This window comes from Sinocyclocheilus grahami, unplaced genomic scaffold (genome assembly GCF_001515645.1).
Source record: "Sinocyclocheilus grahami isolate Dianchi unplaced genomic scaffold, SAMN03320097.WGS_v1.1 scaffold994.1, whole genome shotgun sequence".
Lineage (NCBI taxonomy): Eukaryota > Metazoa > Chordata > Actinopteri > Cypriniformes > Cyprinidae > Sinocyclocheilus > Sinocyclocheilus grahami.
This window is the reverse complement of record NW_015506173.1, coordinates 39,379-49,710: the sequence shown is the minus strand read 5'-3', so window position 1 is coordinate 49,710 and position 10,332 is coordinate 39,379. Positions and strand designations below refer to the sequence as shown.

The 10,332-nt window shown below is 35.6% G+C and overlaps 1 protein-coding gene across 1 annotated transcript in view; it reads left to right on the top strand.

Annotated features, from left to right (window-relative positions):
• LOC107565329 (GDNF family receptor alpha-2-like) overlaps positions 1-10,332 on the top strand; it is a 99,159-nt gene that overhangs the window by 82,375 nt on the left and 6,452 nt on the right. Inside the window, exons 6-7 of the mRNA XM_016250548.1 lie at positions 376-516; positions 2,906-3,069. Coding sequence (XP_016106034.1) covers positions 376-516; positions 2,906-3,069 — 305 coding nt within the window. The remainder of the gene's footprint in view (positions 1-375; positions 517-2,905; positions 3,070-10,332) is intronic.

The window sequence follows — 10,332 nt, the reverse complement described above, 5'->3', positions numbered from 1 at the left end:
AATCACCTTTAAAGTTGTCCAAATGAAGTTCTTAGCAATGCATATTACTAATCAAAAATTACATTTTAATATATTTACAGTAAGAAATCTACAAAATATCTTCATGGAACATGATCTTTACTTAATATCCCAATGTATTTTTGGCTATTGCTACAAATATACCCCAGTGACTTAAGACTCACACAGTCCAGGGTCACATATTTGGTTTTTGACTCATTCATTGAGCAAGAAGATAAATGACAAGAAGACAAATAAAATATAAACTTTACCTATGAAAAGTAATGCTCATGCTCGAGTTCATTTAATAGTTCACTGTGATACACATTATTCAGTAACCTAGAATGACATATTTCATTTTATGTGTTTTCCCTATAGGTACAGATATGACTCCTAACTACATGGACTCAGGTCACTCAAACTTCACCATCTCCCCCTGGTGTACCTGTAAAGGCAGCGGGAATCAGGAGGAGGAGTGTGAGAAATTTCTGCAGGACTTCAGAGAAAACAACTGTCTCCGTAAGTCTTTTTTCTTTTGTTATGAAAGCTTTTCGTCTGCAAAATCTGTCCCTTCTAGCTTCACTCGCCACTTAGCTTTCAGCATTTACATTCAATTCAGAATTTATAAGCAATTGAGGCTGCGGTACTTATGTGAGCATGCGTCTGTTTAGAAATAGGTTTCTTTACTACTTTTTAAACTTGAATGCTGCAGCTAAGGTGACAATGTTTGAAACCTGCCATGTTTTGACTTTACTTTCCATTAGAAAATTCATTCCATGTGTGGAAGCTCTACCCACCTCCAGAATCATAAATGTCTGATTGTTTTGTAACTAATGGCATGCTTGTTAGCAGAAAGTAAACATGTAGGCTGAGGCTAAATAAGGCTTCCAGCCTGACTTGTTATCATGTGCTGCTACAGGACTCCTTTTTTGGTATTTCATAGTGATAATGTGTCAGTTCAGTCATTTAAACTGAGCTTTATGGCTTATTTTAAAAAGATAATCTTATTAAATGTATTCATTCATTCATTGGTCATCTAGATTTACAGATTTTAGATGTAGTTTAACATGTTCATTCCTTAGCATTGAATACTCCTAGAATTACATAGACGAAATTTTAATTATATTGTGGCTTTTAATCTGTGTGTTAAGAATTTACCTTTGTTCGATTTTTGTGGGAGAAATCCAGTCATTTTAATAGGAATCCAAGTAACTGTGAATTTTATGGGAGGGTGAAAGATTTCTCCATACAGATTTTGCAACGGGTTCAGGTTGGTCACGTGGATTTGCCATGTTGACCAACAGAAAGTTTATTGGTTTGAAAGAGACTTCTGTGTGAGCTGTGATTCATATATAACTACTCTATTGACAATAGACAATGGTGCATTTATTCTTGCATAATTCGCTAATGCGACCATACTTTTAGCTTTGAGACAATATACTGTATATGCTAGTGTTCTCCTAAGCAGTGACTAGTCTTTAGAATATATACACATTTCAATTTTACAGTCTTTCTCCACATGGAAGATGGGCAAAATTTTGAAAAAATTAATAAAAAAAAATTGTCCAATCAAATGCTCTCTAGCAATAACATGTAGCAAATCATGGTTCATAGCTGTGCCGAAATCATCTTGTTTCTATGCAGTTAGGTACATGATTGTTTGTCTGCGTTATGCTCAAGGAAAATACCAATAGATTACACTGAAGCGGTTTTCTGCTAAGTTGACAAGAAAGGTCAGTTTTTGGCAAATAGTGTTAATATTATTTTGTTGATCCGTCTATTTGGGGACATATGTATTTGAGAGCTGAGAAGAAAGAGGACAGACAGAAACAGACATACAGACAGACAGATTATTCATGTTTGACAAATGTTGAACAAGTGCCGGTTCTGTGAAAGAGGATTTTTGGTAGAAAAAAAAAACAAACAAACAAGGGAAAGAACAACTTTACTATCTCAAAAAAAAAAATGCATTATTAGAAATAGGCAAATAAAAAATATAATTATTAGGAAGCAAATAAAAGACAATCGAAGATGAAGAAATTCCCCCCAAAAATGTTTGATTGCTTGTCAGGAATATCTCCCAGAGAGTGAAATAAATAACACAGTGGAAAACGAAAACATAAGATAATAAGCTACGGAGCTTCAGGCTTTAGCTCAGGAGACATTTCATCTGATATCCCACTGTGAGATTGCTGAGAAAGATTTCTCAAGTCAAAACAAGCATGGATACGGTGTAATTTGCATGGATTTCATGTAAATCTGTCACCAAATCTAGTGTGATGCTTTCGTAGACTGCATTTTAAGGAATTGTAGGCACACTTTCAAGTGACAGTTAACCAAAGTTAACAATACCTTGTTATGGGTGAATTGCAAGGTACCATTACATATGTCCTTTTTGCAAACAAGTTCGCATAATAAATTGCAATATACAGTACATCCAAGATTGGCAGACAAAATTTATGAAATGTTATAAATGTATGTCATTACATAGCGGAAAGCAATAAACAGTAAACAAATTTGTGTCCTGAGGTATGATGTTAGCAACATTATTAATGTATTAATTATTAATTATTAATATTACTTATTAATGCACCCAACATAATTGTAAGACAGCCTGTGTGTGTGTGTGTGTGTGTGGGGGGGGGGGGAGATGATGGGTGTCTTGTTTTGTTTTTCTAGCAATTAACTGATTCAAAATCTGCAAGCATTGCAGAATTAGCATTTAACTGAACTGCTGACCCCCAAATACAGATAACTATACCTCGCTCTTAACAAACTTGGAGAAGAAGACATTACTTTTATTCTCAAGGAATCTGGCGAGTTAAAGTCTCTCTGAGTTTCTGCGGAAACATTTTCTTATGAAAATGTGCTTTGAATCTATGGGTTTTTCCCCTTTCTTTTCCCACAGGAAATGCTATCCAGGCCTTCGGCTATGGGTCGCTACCCAAACCTGATCCTCAGCCTACTACAGGCTCAATGAAACCTGATCTTGAGCTCACTGCCAGCATCCCTAAAACAACTATGGAACCTGGGGAGGAGCCCTGCATCATATCATCCTGTGCGAATTTAAACGTAAGTCAGATTTTATGCGGTCGAGTAGTTTTAGCATTGCATATTGCATCGTAAATTTCAATGATAATGTGGATTTGAGTCAGTAATACCATGGTGAAAAAGAAGTGCCCTTAATTGTTTTGAATGCGCACTTGTACCTTCAGAGGTAATTATGGAATTAAATATAAATCTGTACCTAAGTTCTACTGCTACTGCATTTAAATGTAATCTGATACATTTTCATTTAATAACATTGCAATTAATGCAAGTGAGTGTTGAAAACATTACAATATGTCCACACTTTTATATATTCTATTTTAAATTTTCTATATAAAAAGTGTACTTTTTTCCTACAAGGATAAGCTTAGTAAGAAATTGAGGTGTTGTCGTCACTGATGCAGAAAGTAAAAGAAGCAGCTGTGTGAATGAATTAAAACACTGAACATGTTGAGGTTAGTTAATATTTAGATCTCACCACTAACAAAGCTGCATTTACAGAACATCAACATACTTTACTCATTTATTTTAGTCATACATATTGTAGTGAAAAAAAAATAGCAACATATTTACACACAGGAATATTGTATGCTAACTGTCACTTTGCATTTCATCTGCATTTGATTCATAGTTGACAATAGTCAAGCTATGAACAGCTGTAGAATAAACAAACAACAAGAAATAAATTAGTTGACATTTGTACCTTTGTTTGGTTAATTGCACACACACACACACACACACACACACTGCTTTGCAGAGTTTTTCACCTGAGTGCAGAATACTCTCCAGAGATGATGACGGGCTCATAATTAACATATTAAAGTTGAAAATGTACAATGATTGAATGTGCCTCTGAAACAGCACAAATAGACCAGACAGAAAAACGTGTCCTCACGATTTCCCCAAGGAGCCACAAAACTGCATGTCACTATTTACACTGTATGATGTATTCGTGTGTGTGTGTATCTGTACATGCTGAGCCAGAAGAGTGATGCTTAATTTATTGTAAAAAATTATAATTAGTGCATTGCCCAAGCAGGAAGTTTATAATTAGAGACTGCCTGAGGGGAAACATTGTCAAAGTTCACCATTCTCCAGCAATTCAAAAACGTGTCAGATGCACATCACAGATTCACCCCATTGCTGAAACTCAGATTTTTCTTCTGGTCCCACTCAAATGAAAGATGAATAGTTTGCCATGGGCCATTTTTCTCATTCTGACAGGTAGAGAGAAAATGGGCAAAGTCTCGCTCTGTTTACCATGTTTTAATTCCAGGCAGAGTACGACATCACAGTGATTTTTGGAGGTGAAATTCAAAGGGGGCGCTTTGCTCTGTCTAGCAAGTCCAGTAGTACTTAAAGTTTGCCTGAGGCAGGAAGGAATGTTCCCTCACAGAATCTACATGTAGAAGTGGCATGTCTTGCTCATGGGCACAACCGAGGCAATGATTCTATTCACCCAACACTATAAATCGTCTCCAGTGCTCCATTGGTATGAATGATCATATATTCATCTGGTTATTCATACTGTTTCTGCTTTTAAAAATTAAATAAAATATTTAAATTCAATTAATAATAGATAATAAAATGTAATTTCATTGGAAAAACATTCAATTATTCTACTAACTCTAATCCTAACCTAACAGTCTATTAATATTCTAATGAGATTTAGTTGGTCGACATGTAGATTCAAAGTTACTTATGGTTAGTAGAATATTTAATGTCATGGACCTACATACATAGATGCCTCATTCTTAGGCCGCTATACGTAAGCCACGTTGGAACTGTCAAAGCCAGTTTGTGAACACTCAAGAGCAAGTTGACTGTTCGTCTGCAACTGTAGTTATACTGTACACATGTATGCATATCTACATCTGCAATAGACTTCACCAGATGATTTTGCAAAACTAACACAATCAGTGGCGGCTCGTTGGGGGAGGCAGGGGAGGCACAGCCTCCCCATAATTATGAGGTGAAAATGGGAGGAGGATGATTTAATGTTAATAAAATTCACAATTCATTTCAGTTCATGTCTCAGAATGTGTATTTTTTGTTTGTCATTTCATGTGCCGAATCTGCTGATGTAATTACAAACGCTAATGATAGAGAAGGGTAGGGGGAGGCCAGGGGAGAGGTGAGCTCTCGTGCCTCTGTTGGTAAAAAAAATTAGCCAATCAGCATCGAGTGTTCACTTTCAGCGCTGAGGAGTGTTGAGAAAAGAACCCTCGTAAGGGAGGCTAGCCTCCTTCTGATATCAACCAATCATCATAGAGACGTAAATTACGTGATATTAGTTTGAACGTCTCCCGCTGCGCTGATAATGATATTGTTATTGAATATTTGATCGCCAACAGATTTACCAAGCTGTCAACTACATCTTAAAAAATGACCTTATTTTTTGCAAAATCATTCATTATAATTCACACAATCATGGTCATGCCCAGTCTTACGTTAAAAATAAGGTTGATATGAAGCATGGTTTGCTCTCACAAAGGCCTGTGTAGCAGGATGATTGATTTTATGAGTGTTTGTGTGTTGGTTTGTTTGAGCAGGGTTGTATGTAGTGGTGCAAGGCTACACATCAGTTTCTTCTTGTGCGTTTCTGTGTAAACAATCAGGACAAGTGTGAGAGTTCTAAAGCAAAGAGCTGAGATGTGAATGAATGGAAAAGAAATGGAGGGAGATGTTGAGAAGCGAAGGGAAGAGAGGAGGGCATTAGCAGATCTGTGAGCAGAGATCTGGGCTGATGTCAACAGGCAGCTGACACACATCACCGCTTTCGCAAATTAATTGGCTTTTAGTCACTGTCCTCTGTTTCTCTCACCCCCCCACCCACCCCACATCCCCGCCTGTCAACGCGATTTCGGTCCCTTCCTCTGTGTCTCTCGCTCTGTCTGTCGGTCTCTCTCTTTCACTCTCTCTCCTTGCTAGCTGCAGTTCTGGCAGTTATGGCTTTTGCCTAAGCCTGCATCTAATTATGCATGTTTACACAGGAGATGCTGAAAGTTCACTGCATGAGCTAACGCTAATTTAACACAATCACTACATTCATAGATCAGGTGAAATGACACATAAAACAAAATAAAGAGACGTACCATACAAAAACATATACAATAATTAGATATTGGTAACTGCAGTAGTATTTATTTCACTTGAACTCAGTATTAAGTGAATAGTGCATTTGTAGTTATGGGCATGAACAGGAAGATATAAACATAATAGGGTAAATTTACTAAGATTTAATCACACCTATTGATAGTGTTGTTCATTTGCACGGGTAGTTTTAGCACCACCCATAGGAAAGAAAAATCAAAAGTGAGATCTCTTTAACATCTCAAATATTTCTCCTAGACAGAAATGAGGTTACTTTAAGATCGAATTGAGATTTTTGCTTGAGTCTCCTGCTTCTCAAACTTGTCTCCTGAGACAAAAACTCTAACACTCACACAATGGTCTCCTTTAAAGCTTTAAAAGAGATCTTAACAACATCACACACTGTGCATAGACATTTCTCCTTAGCTAGAGACTCTGGATCTCTCACATGTGTCTCTTTTAAAGCTTTAGAATAGATCTCAACAACATCACACATTGTGCTCAGATATTTCTCCTTAGCTAGAGACTCTGGATATCTCACATTTGTCTCCTTTAAAGATTTAGAAGAGATCTCAACAACATCACACACTTTACTCAGATTTTTCTCCTAGAGACTCTGGATATCTCACATTTGTCTCCTCAAAAGTTTAGATTAGAGATCTCAACAACATCACACTCTGTGCTTAGATTTTTCTCTTTAGCTAAATAATCTGGGGGTCTCATATTTGTCTCCTGTAATGCTTTAGAAGAGATCTCAACAACATCACACCCTTTACTCAGATTTTTCTCCTAGAGACTCTGGATATCTCACATTTGTCTCCTCAAAAGTTTAGATTAGAGATCTCAACAACATCACACTCTGTGCTTAGATTTTTCTCTTTAGCTAAATAATCTGGGGGTCTCATATTTGTCTCCTGTAATGCTTTAGAAGAGATCTCAACAACATCACACCCTTTACTCAGATTTTTCTCCTAGAGACTCTGGATATCTCACATTTGTCTCCTCAAAAGTTTAGATTAGAGATCTCAACAACATCACACTCTGTGCTTAGATTTTTCTCTTTAGCTAAATAATCTGGGGGTCTCATATTTGTCTCCTGTAATGCTTTAGAAGAGATCTCAACAACTGTACAAAGTGTGCATCAATACTTGAAAGGCAATAAATAAAGGGGGGGGGGGGGTCATAAATTCAGAGTTAAAGGCTATATTGAGAGAGACATTATGCAGAAATGAGGATAATGTTACTTTTTATAGGACAATGTGTATGTACTTAAGCACATTTGTTGTTGGAAATAGTAATGTAGCGGATGCCTTAATCAAAACGGATCTATAGAAAATGTAACCCTGGAGCTTTCTTTGCTGAAAGGCACATAAATGACTTATGACTCAGTCTTGATTATTAATTGACTAATTTAAATTATTAATGCATATTATATGGAAGAAAAGTTTGAGCTCAGATTGAGGCATTTGACTTGGTGCACACTTTGTAAAGTTATTGAGATCACTTCTGAAATTTAGAGGAGACAAATGTGAGAGCTCTCGAGTCTTTAGTGTAGGAGAAAAATCTGAGCACAGTGTGCGATGCTGTTGAGATCTCTTCTAAAGCTTTAAAGAAGACCATTGTGAGAGTGTTAGAGTTTTTGTCTCCGGAGACAAGTTTGAGAAGCAGGAGACTCAAGCAAAAGTTTCCATTAAATCTTAAGGTAACCTCATTTCTGTCTGGGAGAAATATTTGAAATGGTAAAAAGATCTCTTTTTTTATTTTATTTTTCTTCCCTCTGGTTAGCTTCAATGTCATTTGTCTACACCATTTAAATCAAAGACAATACATGCATTGTCATATTTGAAGTTGTTTTATGTAGACAGTGTTTTATTGCACAGTGATTTAACAGAGGAAACCATAACCTATATTTACATACATGCAAAAATGGGCTGTACAAGAAAAAAATGTAATACTAAACAAAGCAAAAAAAAAAAAAAACTGGTACACGTGTTACATAAAAAAAAAGTTATTGCTCATATATTAAACATCTTGCACTTGTAAGTCCTTTCTAGTGTGTTTGGAAAATGTGGTGTATACAATGCTGGACATTGAAGATAAATTTAAACATTTAAACTAGTAATATTAGTAATAGTAATATTGATATTCTGAAATGTTTAATGCTATTTAAATTATAGTTTTAGTATTTACAATATTATAAAAAGTTTAGCGTTTCTCCTAAAATAAAACTGAAGACATCATAAGAAAAAGCTGATATCTCAATGAGACACATAAGAGAATCAGCCCTTCGTATCCTGAGCAGAATAACCTCTGTCAGAGCCATAGCCTTGTGGGCAATACACCAACGTGAAGGCACAACTGCACCTCAGACAACATGGGTTCAAATCCCAGCTAAAGGTACTTTCCCTCTCCTATTCACTTCTCACCTGTCAAATTGATTCTTGTCTCTACTCCTACTGTCCTGACCATTAAAGGTGAAAACCCCCATTGCAATAAAAAAGCAACCTCTGAGCATTATAATTTTTTTATAATAGAGTCTTGCAAGAGATTACAGCAAGACAATAAAGAGATATCCCATGTTTCTCATACATTTCTCTCCCATTGTCATTTTGGATTCCCTTCTTTCAGAACTTTCTCATGTCTCAGTTGTGTCTACTTTACTTTCTCCTAAGGAATTTAAGGAGACACATCTGAGACACTGTTGAGACTAAAATGAGAAATACATGAGAATCACCACTACGTCTCCTGAGGTTAGAAAGAGCAACTTCTGAGCAATAAAATATTCCTATAATGGAGTCTTGATAGAGATTGCAGCAAGACAATAAAGAGCTATTCCATTTCTTCCAACACATTCTCAGTTTTGACTCTTTTTCTCTCAAATATTTCTCATGTCTCATTTGTGTCTACTTCTATTTCTCCTAAGAAATTTTAGGAGAAATATCTGAAATGCTGTTGATACTAAAATTAGAGATATATGAGAATCTCATCTAAGTCTCCTGAGCTTAGGAAAACCAACCACTGAGCAATACATTTTTCCTATGGGCAGATTCGCTAAAGAAATTATGCAAATCAGGCAAGACACATTTGGACTGAACGCAATTAGCACATTAAGCCAGTTTCTATTTCAACATTTCAAAAATGTTGAAATAGATCAAAACGTTTTACCAAACTATAATTACAAATAAGCTAAACTAAAATAACATAAAAAAAATTATAAAACAAAATAAATCCAAAAACTAAAAAAAATAATAATAATAATAAAATAAATGTAAAAAATAAAATAAATTTAAATATATAATTTTCCACACTGTTCGAAAAATTAAATCAAGGAAGTTAGCTACCATGAAACAATTTAACAATACATACTAAATACAGCTAAATATATTGCAATAGCAATATTTATCTACATATATTTTTAATACAACATTTTAATACATGACTTCAGTGAACATTTTGATTGATGACACAAAGGAATCAGTGATTTGAATGAATTCATTTAAACAACACTCGGATCAGCTCTTTAAAATGAAAAAGTGCACTCAACTATACCAAGTGTCTGCACATATGTGTGGTTATAACTCCATCATGTGATCATCATTTGATGAATACACAAACAAAATGGATCAATCTTAAGGAAATGGCACAACATTTTTTAAGAATATGCAACAAATTGTCTAATTTACATAGAAGGAGCCATGCCTGTATTGAACTTTTTTTTATATAAAAGACTTAATTACAATGATTGAGCATCATTTTGTGCTTGCTCAAACTAGTTTGCAGGTTGTTCATGAATAAGACACAGGGGTTTGCGGTGAAATCCCTCACAATCTTTAGCAGCTCATATAATGCACTTACTTTCACAACATCTTGAAATCACTCATTCTAATAGTCCTTCATGCTTTACCTTTTAATCAGAGAAGGAGAGATTAAGATCGATTGAGTCTCGGGTAAATAGCATTGTGTAGAGAGAAGGCTGACTAAGGGAGCGGCACACAGCGGACACAAATTGAGGCACTAAATCCCAATGGGATACAGTCTCTGCCGCCTGGCCATTGTATGTGCCATGTGGCATTTGGGTTTTCTGGACTAGAACACCTGATTAAACCAACAGCTTTGTGTGAGGCAAACAGATGCAGGGTGTTGCTGCAAGAATGCGATTTTAATTATAAAATGCTGAGAGGTGTTCTTTTTTTT